The following is a 16,775-nucleotide window of genomic DNA, read 5'->3' on the forward strand; positions in this document are numbered from 1 at the left end:
AAATAACAAATTAAAATTATATTAATTTTAAATATATTTTATATATCATTTAATATTTAATTATTTAGTTTAGCGATCCTAGCTCCAACAGATAAAAATTATTAATATAAGAAAGCGTTGATTAAATAATTTTATTAATGTTGGAGCTGAGGCCACTCAATTAATTAAATAATAACCAGTTAAAAAAATACATTTTAAATATATTTTAGATTTATTTTAATTTATTTAATATACAAAATTAGCGACAACTGCGCAAACGTGGAGAATAATTTCTTTAAAAACTTTAAAAACATTGATGCGTTCCGAAACTCTTGAAGAAGAGTTTTAATCGCGCGAGACCGGACGCGGTCGTCGAGCATATGAAATCCGGCAGGTGCCGGCAGACGGCGAAAGAAAAAAAAACAGACCGATGACGTCCGAGCAGCGGTGACGTGCTCTCATCTTCGTTTTGCGTAATCGTGGGGTGTCTCGTCGGCCCGTACGCGAGAGCTCAACAAACACCCGATGTGGCGTTTGAGCTCGGCAGGTTATGGATTGAGATTTCGGGGTGTGGCATCGTTATTCGGTGGGTTCGCGGGAAACGTTACACGACGCGGCAGTGGCGACGCGATGTCGCGTTAAAAGTCCGCACGAGGCGGCACGCGCGCACGCGAGACGATTGCAAAGTGTTCGTGCACGCGAAACTCTTCTCGCTCGTCGCATCTTCTTTTTTTTCCATCTTCCCCCCTGACGCGAGATCTCGGTGTCGGTTTCCCTATTAATTTCGCGCGTCAACGGAGCGAGAGAGAAAGAGAGATCGTTTAATGCGAAACGTTTCGCCGACGAGAGCTATGCTCCGGGCACTTTCAAATCGATCCCCGCGTTGACGGCGCGTCGTCCGCGCGCCCCTAACGCTTGACGCGAGATAGAATAGACGAGAGTTCGAGGCAGGTGTGCTGAGCTTTCCGCACGACCGAGGCAGGCCGCGGTCCATGAAATCACGCGTAACAAACACGACGTGGGATGTTGAGCGCAACCACCCCCACTCAGCCCCACGAATACACCGAGATGTCTCGGTTAGCCGACTACTTTGTCGTAGTCGGCTACGACCACGAGAAAGAAAGTGAGTCACTCTCAGGTTTGGACGTTTACCGCCAGGCTTGCGATCAGCAATTTTTTCATTTCCGTTCAGTATTTTTCTTTTGATTTAATTTTATTATTTTTATTTTCCACATCAAAATGATTGATGTATGTTTGGACATTTAAAAAGAAAGAAAAGATTAACTTTCTGCAAATGTTAAATTCTCAATTGCTACACTAATTTGTTCCATTGCACTAGCATTAGCAAATGTATATAACATATACATTTGTTTAAATGTGATTTTGATTGTAGGGGGTGGTGTAAGTAGTGGAGTTATATTACAACGATTTCCAGAGAAAGATTGGCCAGATACACCTTTCATTGAGGGAATAGAATGGGTAAGAATATTTCTTTAGGCAGACAGTTTTGTAGTATCACGTTGCTTACGTGCGTACTGTTCTTGTATAGTTTTGTCAACCTCAAGGATGGGCCTTATCAACGGAGAGGCAAGAACCACGCTTCTTTGTCTCGATATTGACAGATATCGACGCAAATCGACATTATTGCGCTTGCATGTGTTTCAACGAAACGGTATCGATCGTGCCAAGCAAACCCGTGGACGAGGAGGAGGATCCTGTAGACGGAGATAGTCGCCCCTTGGTCAGGGCGATACCCGCCATTGCACACCATAGCATTATGTACGCACCCAAATGTCTGGTGCTGGTTTCCAGACTGGATTACATAGAAACGTTTAGAGTATGTGAATATTTAATTATACATCTAATGCAATTGATCTTGTCAATTGTGTGCATCAATTTTAACAATTTAATGCTCTTTTATAGAACTGTCTTGGCATTATATACACGGTATATGTAGAAAATCTTGGTATACCGTTAGAGACATTAGTTGGAAACATATTAGGATGTATTCAAGTACCTCCTGCTGGTGGGCCACAGGTACGATTCAGTATCGGAGCAGGGGATCGTCAGGCACTTCAACCACCAATTAGTCCTTCTCTTCCTATAACTCATACTAGTGTAAATTTATTATTTCAGCAACTAGGTAAGAACGTAACAATGATGAAATATGCAATTTATATATGATAGATGTATATTAAATTACTGACACAAATGTTTTTTCTAGGTATTCGCAATGTGTTAGTATTATTTTGTGCAGTCATGACAGAACACAAGATACTTTTTCATTCAGCTAGTTATTCTCGATTGACCGAGGGGTGTCGCGCTTTGACAGCATTAATGTATCCGTTCAGATATTCGCACGTTTACATTCCTCTTTTGCCAGCTGCTTTAGTCGAAATACTCAGTACTCCGACGCCATTTATTATGGGTGTGCACAGTTCGTTGAAACACGAAGTTGCTGAACTTGTAAGGCTAAGTTTTGTATGAGCTCGAAAAATTGTCATTTTGATTTAAACTTTCATTACGCAATCTTCGTGTTTGCAGATGGATGTAATAGTTGCCGATCTGGACGGAGGTTCTTTAACAGTTCCGGATGGCGTTTCGCTTGCTTTACTACCGGAACCATTGCTTTCGCAGACGCAGGACGCGTTGTCCTTGGTGTTGCAGCCAGAATTGGCGTGCGCGGATTACGCGTTTCCTCCGCTCGCCACCAGGGCTCCGCATTCTCCCATGCTCGACAAAGAACTCCGAGCAGTATTTATGAGAACCTTTGCTCAATTGTTGCAAGGATATCGAAGCTGTCTGACGTTGATACGAATACATCCAAAGCCCGTTATCACTTTCCACAAGGCCGCATTTCTAGGGGAGAGAGGTTTAACAGACTGCGACTTCACCACGAGAGTTCTGGATTGTATGTTTTTTACTTCTTTTATCGCGGAAAGAGGTCCACCGTGGAGGCCTTGCGATGTATGGGACGAATTGTACAGTAATTTAAGCGATCAGCTGAAGCAAGAAACGCAGGATCATCGAGTTATCTTGACGCATATCCAAGAACTAGCGCAACAGTTATACTTGAACGAAAACCCGAATCCTCAGCCATATGTGCAGAAGATTCTGAAGCCGCCTGAGGGCGCGTTTGCGAGAATTCACCAGCCTCTCTTGCCACGTATCAATTTGGAGCAGGTTCAAGCGATCATCGACGAGGGCCTTGCGAAGAACAATCTCAAAGTCAGATTGTCGTCTCTGCGACCGATTCAACCTCGTATCGTGCCTATGGGCCCACACATCTCATTTGTTCATGATACTAGACATCTGGTTAGCAACTCGGCTCGTAGGCTAGAAGTGTTGCGCAATTGCATCAACTGTATATTCGAAAATAAAATCTCGGACGCTCGCAAGACGTTTCCAGCCGTCTTGCGAGCTCTAAAGAGTAAAGCGGCTCGGTTAGCGCTCTGCATGGAGTTGTCGCAGCACGTGGTCGGAAACAAGGCTATGCTGGAGCATCAGCAATTCGATTTAGTTGTACGTTTGATGAATTGCGCGCTGCAAGACGACTCTTCGATGGACGAGCACGGAGTTGCCGCTGCACTGCTGCCGCTCGCCACCGCATTCTGCAGGAAATTATGCACCGGCGTAATTCAATTCGCATACACCTGCATCCAGGAGCACCCCGTATGGCAGAACCAACAGTTTTGGGAAGACGCGTTCTATCTAGACGTGCAAAAAGACATCAAACGTCTGTATCTACCGGGTGACAATTCGCCACCTAGGCTCATGAACGATGGTATTCTGAGTCCTATCAGCCCTCGGGATGGTAAGGAATTTCCGTACCGCGATCGATATTCCATCTATCAGGCTCAGGAACCATCGGCGTTAGAGATAGCCGCGGATCAGATGCGGATCTGGTTGTCCATCGATCCTGAGAAGCAGAAGGAACTCGTAAATAGCGAGGAGAGCACCATGTACAGCCAGGCCATTCACTATGCCAACAGAATGGTCTATCTACTAGTGCCGTTAGACATCGGCTCGAAAACTCATCGTCAGGATCACATCTACGACGACGAGCGGGCGAGTAACAGCATCACGAATAGCGTGGCGAGCGACAGCGGCGACGCCGAATCTGGATTCGAGGAGACCGACCCGGGTGAGACTGGTAGTGCCGTCATTCGAATGGTTTCGCGATTCGTCGATCGCGTGTGCACCGAAGGCGGCGTTAGCGCCGAGCACGTGCGTTGCCTACATCAAATGGTTCCGGGTGTCGTTCATATGCACATCGAGACGCTAGAGGCAGTCCACCGGGAGAGCAAGAGGTTACCACCGATACAAAAACCGAAGATTCTGACACCGAACATGTTGCCTGGCGAAGAGGTGATAATGGACGGCTTGCGCGTTTATCTGCTGCCGGACGGCAGGGAGGAGAGCTCCTCAGGACTACCCAAGATACCGCCTCTCTTGCCAGCCGAAGGTGCAATCTTCCTCACCAATTATAGGATAGTGTTCAAGGGTATACCTTGCGATCCGTTCGCCTGCGAACAATTAGTCGTCCGTGCTTTCCCCGTGACGTCTTTGACTAAGGAGAAGCGTGTCGCTGTGCAACATCTGGCGCACTTGGATCAATGCCTTCAGGAAGGTCTGCAATTACGTTCTTGTACGTTCCAGTTGATAAAATTGGCCTTTGACGAGGAAGTTACGCCTGAGAATATCGATACCCTGAGGAAATTAGTGCACAAAGCTAGGTATCCACCGCACATTTTTCATCATTTCGCGTTCAATGGTCAAGTTTTGGTCACGCAAACGGCGCATCATAAGGGCAAAGAGAAAAATGCTACCTTGAAGGGCTTCGCGAAAAAAACGCTATTGAAGACCGCGCGAAAGGCCGGTTTCAAGCCGAAACAATCGTCGAAGCGACAAAAGTACGTGTTACCGAATATGAATCTCATTAACAGCAACAACAAGTACATGACGTCTCCTGGCCGAATGAGTCTACCGATGACCGATAACAACGATCTTAGCCATGATGACGATCTCAGCGTAGACGATTTCGAGATACCCGGCGTGGTGACGCAACCGCCGACCGACGCCAAGACCCTCGAACGTTTATCCGAGCGTAGCTACGTCAGGGACTGGTACCGACTAGGACTCTATTCAAACGGGCCGCATAACAATCGTCGCAACGAACCCTTCCGACTCACCTCAGTGAACTGCGCTTACATGATTTGCCGAAGCTATCCTGCGCTTCTGATTGTGCCTACTTCCGTGTCAGACGAGAGCATTCGGCGATTCTGCAGACTTCATCGTCATAGTAGAATGCCGGTTGTCACGTGGAGACATCCGCGAACTAAAGCATTGTTAATTAGAGGCGCAGGTTATCACGGAAAAGGCGTGATGGGCATGCTGAAGGCCCATCCAACTTCCGGCAGTAATCTGAAGACCACGTCTTCGGAGACCACTTCCTCTCTGGAGCAGGAGAAATATATGATGGCGCTCGTTGCCGCGACACCACTCTCCGTATTGCGACAAGGTTCCGCTTGGGGTATGTCTGACAGCTCTCTAAGTATAGACTCTCTATTACTAGCAGCAGAAGATCGTAACGCCACGCCTGAACAATCGCGTCGCAATCCATTTAACAAACCCCTCGGAACTCTCAGTTCGTCGGGCGGCAAAGGTCCCAAGAATTTTGCTCGATGGGGTTCCCTAAAGGATAAAAGACACAACTCGCAGGCTTCCTTAACTTCTGTTCATCATCAGCGCGGAACTGTCAGACATTCCGCAGATTCCGATAGTGGTACGGAATGCGTTCACACGTTTCAACGCGCCGCTCTCTACATCCTGGGGGAAAAGGCGCATATGAAAGGCGTGAAGGCAGAGTCCACTCCCAAGACGGACTTTATTCCGGTAGAATATTACGACGTGAGGCATACGAAGGCTGCATTTAAGAAGCTGATGCGAGCGTGCGTGCCTAGCTCACCGAATGTGGAACCCGATCAGAGCTTCTACAGACTTATAGAGAGCTCAGAATGGTTACAGCAATTGCAAAGTCTTATGCAACTAGCGGGAGCGGTTATAGACCTCATGGACATGCAAGGCTCGTCAGTGGCTGTTTGCTTGGAAGATGGTTGGGACACCACGACCACCGTTTGCTCAGTAGCGCAGGTGTGTCTCGATCCGCATTACCGAACGATCGACGGCTTCAGGACTTTGATCGAGAAGGAATGGCTTGGATTCGGGCATAGATTCGGCCACAGAAGTAATCTCGCCGCAAATTCGCAAACGACAAACTTCACACCTACGTTTCTACAGTTCCTTGATATAGTGCATCAGATACAGAAACAGTTTCCCCTGGCCTTCGAATTCAACGAGTACTATTTGAAGTTCTTAGCTTATCACTCGGTGTCCTGCCGCTTTCGTACATTTTTGTTGGACTGCGAATTTGACAGAGTAGAGTGCGGTATCACCGCCATTGAAGATAAAAGAGGTTCCTTGACGAGTCATCACAAAGGCGTGGACACCGGTAGCGATGACGACACGATCTATCCTGGTGGTAGACTAGCGGGAACAAACAAGCAAACACTCGGCTGCAATCTCGGGCAAAGTATATTTGATTACATAGAAAAGCAGCATGCGAGATGTCCGTTGTTTTACAATTTTATGTATACACCGAACACGGAGAATCCCGTTCTACGACCAGTCTCGCATCTGCCGAGTCTGGATATCTGGCAATTTTATCTGGAAGAGGAATTGGCACACGGTCCAGCATACGATCTAGAAGTGCTGCAGCAGGATTCTCAGCAGGAGGAAGAGGCCGAGGCTGCGGACGGTGTGGTCAAGAGCAACCGTAAAGTAGTCACTCAGGGGTGATTATTACTTTAAATCAAATGTCAAATTTAGTGCTCGCAAAGAAATCATGAAATTACGAAATCACTTTTCTAGATACGATGGAGTCAGTACAATGGTGCCCGATCAGTTCTCGCATCTTTTGGAGGAAATTCACAAATTGGAGACCGAATTAGGACATCTACCGCAAAAATGGAAAGTGCTCTGGGATAAACTCGAGCTGCCAAACACTGACTCCCTTGCTGTAAGTCGTAATAGAATATTCATAAGAGATTCTTTATGTCAAATTATTCTTGCAAGTATCGTCACATAAAAAACTTAAAATTTACATTATATATATTATATAATTTATTCCTTAATTACGTTATTGGGTTTTGGAATTCCGAGACATTTTTTATTAGATTTCCTTTAAACATTAAATAAAGACCATGTGAATACCAATTGCGAGAATTCGCTCACACGCAACTACTGTTATATAATACTATTATTGAAAAAGAATAATAAATAACACATTATTATTGGATGCTATTTTACATTAACTCTTAGTCATAATAATTTAAAAAATCATAACGATAAAAAACATATAAAATGTTTATCGAATTTATTTCGATAGGTCATAGATATTTTGAGACGTCACGTCTGAATGTATTCATTGTAAAGCCACGTAATCATGATGTTTTTCTCTTTCCAGCGACACGCGTCGTTCAGTACGGCACTCGTACGATATCACGGTCGATTGATTCACAAACGTTCTACTTTAGAATTGTTATTGCGCGGAAAACTTGCCGGTGGAAGCACCACCGGAAATGAAGGTTCTGTGTATGCACATCCACACAGGTATCATCAATGTCTATTTATATAATTCACTCAAATTGGTTGAATGTGAATACGAACGATTGATTTTGTCAAAGATTCGAACGATTGGATTCCGCAACGCCAACTCATTGTGACGCGTGTTCCGGCGTGTTATGGGGTCCCGTGAAGGCAGGATTAAGATGCATCGATTGTGGCCACGTATGTCACGACAAATGCGCCGACGCTGTGCCAAAGAATTGTACAAAATATAAGGCTGTGACGGATAATCTTCAGACTCATACGCTTACGAGAAGTGGCGGTGATAACGGAAGCGTAAATTCAAGTACGCGGCGATTTCATTAATTTCAAATAAAATTAAATAATTAAGCGTTCTCATACATAATTTACGTAACAGTAATTATTATTTTCAAATTACGTTCACTACTTTGTATTAATAAGAGCTTTCTATTGTAGGCGTAACAACCATACAAACTTCGTCCCAGCAATATTATGAACAATTCTCGAGTAATGTAGCAGAAAACAGAACGCACGAAGGCTATCTTTATAAACGGGGAGCTTTATTAAAGGGCTGGAAACAAAGATGGTTCGTACTAGATTCTATAAAGCATCAACTAAGATATTACGACGCAGTGGAAGACTCGCACTGCAAAGGATACATAGGTATGTAATCAAACTAAAAAATAAATAATACAAGAGAAAAGAATTTGAAAGTAGATAAAATGTGTATTATAATATCACGTATTACAGATTTAGCTGAGGTAGTATCTGTTACTCCAGCTGCGCCGATGCCCGGACCACCAAAGAAAACAGACGATAAATCCTTCTTTGATGTAAGTCTACATATTATTTTAATAAAAAAATATACGCATTTTAAATACAAATTTTTTATAGAAAATCAACTTTTCAAAATCAATAATTTGAATCGAATTAAATTTAAAACACAAAATTTTGCGTTGAAATAATTTTTAATTTTCCTTTTTTCAATTTCGCAAAATTAATTTATTTTTGTAAATGTAATTTGTTGATGTAATTTTGGCCATATTACAAGCATGGAATTATTTCCTTTACAGCTTCGTACAAATAGACGGACATATAACTTCTGCGCTGCCGACGCAACCACAGCGCAGGAATGGATCGAAAAGGTTCAAGCGTGCTTACAATAAATGTCAAGAGCGCTTGATCATAGAACTAATTTCAAATTCTGGATGTGACTGACATAGAGAATATACAGATTTTAATTTTGTTACATAATCTTGTATAGTCTAATTGTATGCGTCATAGTCTGCAGTAATCTTGCTTTAAGTATTTTAAAATGCAAACTCTCTCGTTGGACTGAAAAATAGTATCATAAATTAAATGTGATACATTCATATCCTCAATATAGGATTAGCATGTGAATATAATGTACATTTCTTTGTGATTATGCCGTTATGTTAAATTTGTATTCATCCAGCTGGAAGATGAGAGATCGCTATATAATGCGTCGCGCCTAAAAATTTTTTTATTTTGTTTAATATATTTTTTAATGTTAAATTATGATGGATTATAAAACAAGGTATAACTATATATACATATAGATATATAATAAATTGTGCACTTCCATTAAAATGTGTACAGCATGTCTCAAGATGACGATAGTTATTATCAACTCTAAGTTCCTTGAGCAAATTGGGATCAATTGTTCTTTAATGAAAGCATTATGCACAATTAAAAATAAACGATTGCTAATCGCGTATCATTTTTTAGCAGCACGAAGAGACATATACTATTTTCCAAGTAAATTTTTTTCAACAAAAATTCTACCGTATTTTAAAACAGATAATATTTAATTTTTTAAATGTGAGAGTAGGAAAATAATATAGAGTTCAGTTTATATGAATAAATATTAAAACTTTAAATTTGTTGAAAAATTTCTTACTTTATTTTAAAATCAATAAACTTGGGACATTCTGTATATAATTGCGTCAAATGCTATTGTAATTAATATTACTTGGTAGGTAGCAATCTTGTTAAAAATGTTAAGTTCAAAGCCTATATATGAGAAAGACAATTTCTATCTCTAAATATGTTACAAATATTTGATTAATACTCCTGCCATGTGCTGACAGTAAAATTAAATTAAGAATACATTTGAAGTATTTTTTATTATAGTTTGAAATTCGTACTTTGGAAACGAAAGCGAAACTATTTATATTTATATATATTTATCAATATATAATACCTTCGAGATTTTATACATATTTCATATCATAGATAAGCATTATTCACTAAAATCCTCTTCGTCGCTGAAATAGCTATTCTTTTTAAAACGCTTCTTTGGTACAGTCATTTCTCTTCTATCGTGTTCATCTGTTGTTTCTCTACGCTCCATTTCATTTCGTCTTTGCTGAAATGTAAAATAAAAGGAAAAGTTGTCAATTTTTGCTCCATAAAAATTTATTCATTTTTCTCTATTCAATTTTTAATTGAAACATTTAAAAGTCGTGATTATACCTCAAGTGCGATAACAGCACTTAACGTTTCCGGTTCTTCGTCTGTCTCATCACCGACATCGTTGACGTCATCAAAGCTGCGTTTTGGTATTCTTGTTGCTTCATCACTATCGCTATCAAAATAACTTGTATTGCATTTCTCTTGTTTTTCTTTCACATTTTTCTTTCGTATTCTAATTTTTTTTGCTGGTGGTTCCCTAGGGCCTAATGTGTTGTTGGTACAGCAATACGATAAATGCCCTTGCTGTCCACACTCGTAGCACTTTGATTTATCGGGATAATCCCTACGACGTATGAATTCAGTGCTGCGGCCATTATCGACTGCTATTGAACTTTTCACGGTACGACCTTGTATCTAATAATCAAGAAAAGTAAGACAACATTAACATATAAATAATTTCAATTTCAATTTTTGTCTCTTCTTTTTAAAATTAAAAAAAAAAGACTAATTCTTCATTAGAACAATTGTATGTAAATTAAACATTTCGCACGCTATAATTTATTTTTTCATTTACTAGCAGAATAAAAACTTTTATCATATTAAATTATGATACTGATATTGTTTTTCAATGAATTTTGTAATTGTAGCCATAAAAATGATCATAAACATGCGATCGAATAAACTCAAAGTGACATGATGGTTCAGATACGCGAAAGCGTTGATTAGGAAACAATTAGAAAAATAGAAACAGAAATTTACCTCCTTGTTATTAAGATCTTTCGCACAAGACACAGCATCTTCTGCCTTGAGGAATAGCACAAAGGCGACGCCGCGACTTTGACGCGTTGCCTTGTCTTTCAGTATTGTTACTCTGCAAATAAATGATGTAATATTTACACGATATTGAGAATGCACATGTCGTAGACACGGTACGATAAATTACGAAATATTTATAACTCACTTGATAATTTTCCCGTAGTTTTCCAACAGTTGATGTATGTCGTTGTTGGTTAAGCTGAACGGTAAATTCGATACATAAACAGTCGACTTGCTTGGAGCGATGCCACCGCTCATATTTGCGCTTTATTTTATTTACGAAGATTATGACAAAGTCTTATTTATCATAATTTGTCTTTTCTCTTGCCAATAATAAGCTCCAAAATATTTGGAGGTATCCCACGGATACACTATCGAGACAAAAATGCTTCTAATTTAGGTTAGGATAGAATCAATAATGTTACGAACACGGACAAACTGGATCTTGTGAATAAGAGTATAATATATATTGTATTTATTTATCTGTACTTTTCCATATAATTGTGCACAGTTGAAAATGTAAAACTTAATGCGTTTACAATTTAAGTTTTATTATAGCCTTTGTTTTCGGTAGAAATTATGGTTTACTATCGATTGCAGTATAAAATATTACAGGCGATATCTGGGAGGAACAATCGTTCACGAGAATTCTTTTGAACGTGATAAATCTCCATTCGGTGGAATAGTACTAAAAAAAAACTACGTAATTGGTCACCAATACACTTTGGCATACCTAATATATATTTTCTCGTGAAATAAATCTAAAAATCTTAATTTAGATTTTATTAATAAGCTACATATGATAAGCATATATGAACATATCTGTATTACCTGAAAAAAAAAAGAAAAACTTACAAGTTTAAAGATTACAGATCTTATCTCAGGTTCTCGAAAGCGTCACCGTGAATAATCTCAATCCACTGTCGCCTTTGTAAAATACAAATTTTAGCTCATGCTAAAAACTTGCTTCAATAAAACAATCGGTGTGTTGGTGCAACAATAGAATTCACATATAGCTCATACAATATCTTCAATAGTACCTCTTCTTCCTGTCACTAAATATAATTTGATTAATTTTGCGAGCTCTTACTGCTAAATATATCGCGCGGAAAATGTATCGTCTGTATTTCTGCACTGCCCTCATTACGTCACCATCCGCTATCAACAAACAATTCATAGATAAAATAAGATATAAAATAAAATACATTTCAAATATTTCTCTGATTAAAATTGAACTGTAGCCATGGTGAAAGTTAATGACATATTACAAGCAAATAAAAAAAAATCCAATATTACAGTATTCATGATTCCGTTATTTCAGCGCTATCTTCGTCCCATTCGGTGCTGAAACTTTGCATTTTCTTATGTCGTTTATCTGTAGACTCTTCCAGGTCTTCCTCGCCCTCAACATGCTCTTCCTCGATGATCATGACGGATTCCTGTTGCCCGTCCATACTATTGCTCTGTTCGCTGCATTGCTCTTCGTCATACTCGACTATCTCTGTTTGCTCTTCGACATATTGTATCACCTCTTCCACCTGATTATCAGCGCAATCCTCCAACATTTCTTGAGGCATTTCCTGCACCACCTCCTCTTCCTCCTCCTCCATAACTTCCTCCTCGACCTCCTCGACGACCTCCTCCACTATTTCTTCCGTTTCCTGGGCAACTTCGTCGGACTGATAACTTTCGTAGGATCGGTGATCAGCCTCTTCAGCACCGTGAATGTACACGATCATACCGTCATCTGTGCCTTGCATTACTATTTGTTCATTATCAGCGATATCCAACTGTTGCGGCTGTTGATGATGATTGCTCTCAGCATGCTGATAATTCTCATCATTGTTAACCAACATGATCATGTGTTGACTCTCCAAATCATGCTCATTGTAATTGATGTTATGTGCCATATCATCCAACATGTCTGGTACAATATATTGATCTTCGGTTGTATTTTTTGTTATCTCTACGGTTTCTTCCTCTTGTGTTTCCGTAACGGTTTCTGTATCTCCGACACCGAGGGAAGCGGCTATACCGCTGGCGACGTGGCTAAGAGCTTCTGCCTCAGATGATGGTTCTAACGGAATACTCGGTGCGGTTGGAGAAGACTCGGTGATGTCTCTTTGTAAATCTTTATGCGCGCAATCCAGATGTACTTGCAAGTTTGTTACGCGCACAAATACTTTGCCGCAATACGGACAACGGTGACCCTTCGACTCTTTGCCGTCCGCCATACCTCCATGTCCGCTATTCAATTCATGAGTGGTGAGTTCGGTAACACTCTTGAACGACTGATTGCATTGGCCGCATTGAATATCTTCTGCAGGTAGAGCGTGATGTCTAGTAGCAGGCCGATGATTATGATTTATCTGATGACGCACCAGCAGAGTCTCCGACAAGGCAACGTATGAACAGGCCTGACATTTCGGGAAACACATGCTTTTCGGCGGCGGCACATTGTGCTTGGTATAAAGATGGTACATCAGAATGTTGCGTTTAGTCGCCTTGTAGCCGCAATGCTCGCAAACTCTCGGATCGAACTTCTCCTCATGCACATCCTGCATGTGCCTTCTGTACATGTAATAATTTGTATATTCTTCGTCCAAATCACACTTGTTGCATTTCCAGGGCCCTGTCTCGCCGTCGATACTGCCGTTACACTTGGAATCTTCGTCGTTATTGCTGGCCAACAAATTGTCGGATTTTAAAACCACGTAAGATACTTTAGTTTTGCTGGTACTGTCGGAGGATTTTGCTTCTTTCTGCATGATCTTCAAGCGAATGTTTTTATTGTTCTTTACTAAATGGGGATACTTTTTTAATACTTCTCTGATGATCTTTGCGTGATTGTCGATAGAATCATCGGTACTCGAATGATCATTCGTCTTAGATTTTTCCACATTCTCCTTCTCCTCTAGATCAAAACGTACTCGTTTAGATGGACCATCTTGAGATTTTTGGTAACTTTTCGATATACTCCAATCATCGTCCGAATTTGTGTCTCTCAAGTTCTTCTCACTATCCTGATTTTCATCGTCCTCATCTTCAGTCGTATCGTTTTTACTGTCTCTATCAGGTGAACGTTTACGAGAGTTTCCCTTTTTATATGTGTCGGATGCTTGAACGATAGGCTTTGTATTATATGTAATGTCGTCGAATGAAGAAAATACTCCCAAAGCAATATCGTCCGCTTCCGGAAGATCAAATCTGGATGGACCGGGAGTCGTCTCGTGTTTCGGCGCTGAAGATGTACTGTGGAATGTTCGTACTTCGTAATTCATCGCTGGTGTGGGTGGAGATTCGTCCAGTTTCCTCTTCCATATGGGAAGTCTTTAAAAATAAGGATTATTGACACCTTACCGTCAGAGCAAGATTTATGAAATATTAGTATCGTTCGGGCACGATCCCGGGCAGGACGCGGAGAATCGCTGCGTGCGAGTGAGTGAGTTGAGTGCTTGTAGAAGTGAAACAGCAGCTGGCACGCGACTTACAGAATATAAACAAAAACTCACTTCCACGCAGTGGTTCTCCGCGTGCAACCCGGGATCATGCCCGAACGTCCGGATCCTAAATATTATTTTCGTGGGATATACATACTTTCTACCTGGTAACGGCTGCCCAGTCGTTACCGAACTGGTGGAGCTGACAATCGCTTTTGTGGTTGGAGTTGAAGGTTTCGAGACGGCTATCACTGGACGCGTCGGTGTTTTTACTGCATCATCTTGCATTTTGCTCGTATTAAATTGAGCGTCGAGCAATTTTGTTAGGACTGTCATATTCATCTTTTGCGCCGTACGATACAAAGCATGTTGCTCCGACGTCCAATATTCCAATTGTCCAGTGTACATAAAGCTGTATATCAATATACAATCAATTAAATATTACAATATTTTGATAAATATTAAAGCATTATTAAAACATGAATAATGGCACGTAGTTCTAGAAGAATATTAATTTGTAATCAATGAAAGAATTAAATTAAATTAAATTAAATTATTTAAATTAAAAACATATGCACCTTATAATAGACTTAACACACTCGTAAGGCATATCTGAAGGCATAATAATTACACCATTAAAATTTTCATCTTTCTCTCTTTGCTGTTCTTCAAGTTGCATAAAATAATCTGTACATGTTGTCACCACAAGTCGATGAGCCTGAAGAAACTTTTATTAGTGATGCTACTGACAATTTCAAAAACATGTTCAGAATATATCTTGATATTATTGTCTTATATGCTTTATATTCTTATACAATAATATAAGGATCCATTATTTATACCTGTACAGTAATATCACTTGTAGGAAATTTAATTTTAAGATCAAGAAACTGTTCCTCCAAGTAAAGAGTCTGAAGTCTTTGAAGGAAGAATGATCCCCAATTATCCACTTTTACTTGCTTTAAGCCACGTGCAGGTGGCGACTTTTCTTGAATCATTCCTGACTCCATTATGACGTACTTGAGAAAAGTATATCAATATACCTGATTTAAAAAATATATATGTATATATAGATTATGTGTAAACAATTATGTACATGTGTGTGTGTGTGTGTGTGTGTGTGTGTGTGTGTGTATAATATTCTAAATATAAATACTGGTAGCAAATAAGTTTAACAAATCCAAATTATTGAATAAACTGTTCTAGATTCTTTCCAAAAGGTAAAACACAGCATAATAAATTAAAATAAAAATAAAACCATTCCAGAAATTGCATTTATTATAAACTTTGTAAATATATATCTATTTTTTTCCAATAAAACACATGACATAAGCAACAATATTGAGATAAGATAAAACCAGTAACATATATTTGGAACTACAGTTATATAACTATAACAATTATAAATTACAATACTTTTGTGCAAATAATATTATACAGAGTAATAGAATAAAAAATAATTGTTACTTAATTTTATAAACAAGAACATACTGTTCCTACAAGAGTAGGAAGCATTTTCTATCTATCATTTATTTTTATAATGTATTTTCCAGGATGTATATCTTTTACTCAAACGTAACGCGAGAGCTATCTCTTTAGTCTCACAAATCGCAAGAGCAAAAAGTTGTTTTTTTATTAACGCAACGCGCCCGGCGGGGGCCGATCCCTCAGAAGTAGCGAGAGTCACATACGTACGACTCGTGTGACGCATTTCGGATTACTTGCCTCGCGGATCGCCGTGCTTCTTATCGGGCGAATCGTGTAGGAAAGAAAAAACTTGTATCTCCCCCAGGTCCTTTACCTGCGCGAGGAGCGCGAGCTCGGGACGTTGTCGCTCAGACGGCGGGAGAACGGGAGCAGATAAGATTGGCGGTGTGCTAGAAACGGCACGAATCACTGGTCCCGGGGACGACGGCGATGACGTTACGCGCGCGCCACATTTTCTCGGTGGGTTCCCGGTGCGAGACGCGGCTATTATGGTCGGGCGGTACCGCGGGCGGTACGCGCGTCGCCCGCGACAAGAGGATCCCGTCCGTGTGGCCGCTCGCCGGTCCCTCGCCCTTGTTACAACCGTGCGCGCGTAACGAAAATGCCTATCGCACTTATAATTCACATACCTATTCAGCAGGACCTCAATATCTCCCCTTCAGCACCATCTCTTACGAATTTTCTCAGTATACAATCAACTGCAAGCATCACCACTTATGCGTCGTGACACACAGATGGAGCTGTTCGCGCTTGATCCAAGGCGAGAGACCGGAAATGGCTGTCGCTGTCCGAGGGCGCGTGACGTACGCCGGATGTACGCCGACGTCAGTTCCGGTGCAGCGTCCCGCATACCGCCACGGAAATACTCGCTCGCAATCGCCTCCTCGTAATTTTTCATTTATATATAATGTATTTATTAAATGTACTATTCGAAAGGGAGGATCTTGTGGAAGGGTCGAATTGATCGAA

At 40.7% G+C, this 16,775-nt stretch overlaps 3 protein-coding genes across 6 annotated transcripts; 1 reads left to right on the forward strand and 2 right to left on the reverse strand.

The window, feature by feature from the left end:
* The first annotated feature begins 224 nt into the window (after positions 1–224).
* LOC105197708 (myotubularin-related protein 13) lies at positions 225–9,764 on the forward strand. Its single transcript, XM_011164201.3, has 12 exons — positions 225–1,102; positions 1,373–1,458; positions 1,529–1,816; positions 1,903–2,122; positions 2,204–2,445; positions 2,524–6,833; positions 6,910–7,057; positions 7,505–7,650; positions 7,725–7,951; positions 8,083–8,289; positions 8,377–8,459; positions 8,700–9,764. Exons 1-12 carry the CDS (start codon positions 1,003–1,005, stop codon positions 8,790–8,792), a joined length of 6,150 nt encoding a protein of 2,049 aa, XP_011162503.1. The 5' UTR covers positions 225–1,002; the 3' UTR covers positions 8,793–9,764.
* On the reverse strand, positions 9,528–11,475 carry LOC105197705 (zinc finger CCHC-type and RNA-binding motif-containing protein 1). Its single transcript, XM_011164195.2, has 4 exons — positions 11,024–11,475; positions 10,822–10,933; positions 10,123–10,476; positions 9,528–10,015 (listed from the first exon to the last, which is right to left on the reverse strand). Exons 1-4 carry the CDS (start codon positions 11,134–11,136, stop codon positions 9,890–9,892), a joined length of 705 nt encoding a protein of 234 aa, XP_011162497.1. The 5' UTR covers positions 11,137–11,475; the 3' UTR covers positions 9,528–9,889.
* LOC105197706 (centrosome-associated zinc finger protein CP190) lies at positions 11,331–16,558 on the reverse strand. 4 transcript variants are annotated; one of them, XM_039454252.1, is made up of 6 exons: positions 16,044–16,387; positions 15,161–15,361; positions 14,897–15,036; positions 14,476–14,730; positions 12,175–14,208; positions 11,331–12,036 (listed from the first exon to the last, which is right to left on the reverse strand). In XM_039454252.1, the coding sequence occupies exons 2-5, from the start codon at positions 15,326–15,328 to the stop codon at positions 12,180–12,182; spliced, it is 2,592 nt and encodes an 863-aa protein (XP_039310186.1). In that variant the 5' UTR covers positions 15,329–15,361; positions 16,044–16,387; the 3' UTR covers positions 11,331–12,036; positions 12,175–12,179. The 4 variants fall into 4 exon arrangements, with proteins under 4 accessions (XP_039310186.1, XP_039310184.1, XP_039310185.1 ...); XM_039454250.1 differs by lacking the exon at positions 16,044–16,387 and adding an exon at positions 16,436–16,558 and having other exon boundaries at positions 11,331–14,208; XM_039454251.1 differs by having other exon boundaries at positions 11,331–14,208; positions 16,120–16,387.
* Positions 16,559–16,775: the final 217 nt, after the last annotated feature.

This window comes from Solenopsis invicta, chromosome 10, assembly GCF_016802725.1.
Source record: "Solenopsis invicta isolate M01_SB chromosome 10, UNIL_Sinv_3.0, whole genome shotgun sequence".
NCBI lineage: Eukaryota > Metazoa > Arthropoda > Insecta > Hymenoptera > Formicidae > Solenopsis > Solenopsis invicta.

Coding starts and splice junctions, on each gene's coding strand:
- LOC105197708 (XM_011164201.3), top strand. CDS start 1,003: ATGTTGAGCGCAACCACCCCCACTCAGCCCCACGAATACACCGAGATG. Junction 1,817..1,902: donor ATTACATAGAAACGTTTAGA/GTATGTGAATAT, acceptor GCTCTTTTATAG/AACTGTCTTGGCATTATATA. Junction 2,446..2,523: donor AACACGAAGTTGCTGAACTT/GTAAGGCTAAGT, acceptor TCGTGTTTGCAG/ATGGATGTAATAGTTGCCGA.
- LOC105197705 (XM_011164195.2), bottom strand. CDS start 11,136: ATGAGCGGTGGCATCGCTCCAAGCAAGTCGACTGTTTATGTATCGAAT. Junction 10,477..10,821: donor AAGATCTTAATAACAAGGAG/GTAAATTTCTGT, acceptor CTTGATTATTAG/ATACAAGGTCGTACCGTGAA. Junction 10,016..10,122: donor GTGCTGTTATCGCACTTGAG/GTATAATCACGA, acceptor TTTACATTTCAG/CAAAGACGAAATGAAATGGA.
- LOC105197706 (XM_039454250.1), bottom strand. CDS start 15,328: ATGGAGTCAGGAATGATTCAAGAAAAGTCGCCACCTGCACGTGGCTTA. Junction 15,037..15,160: donor CAAGTGATATTACTGTACAG/GTATAAATAATG, acceptor AAGTTTCTTCAG/GCTCATCGACTTGTGGTGAC. Junction 14,731..14,896: donor TGTGTTAAGTCTATTATAAG/GTGCATATGTTT, acceptor ATTGATATACAG/CTTTATGTACACTGGACAAT.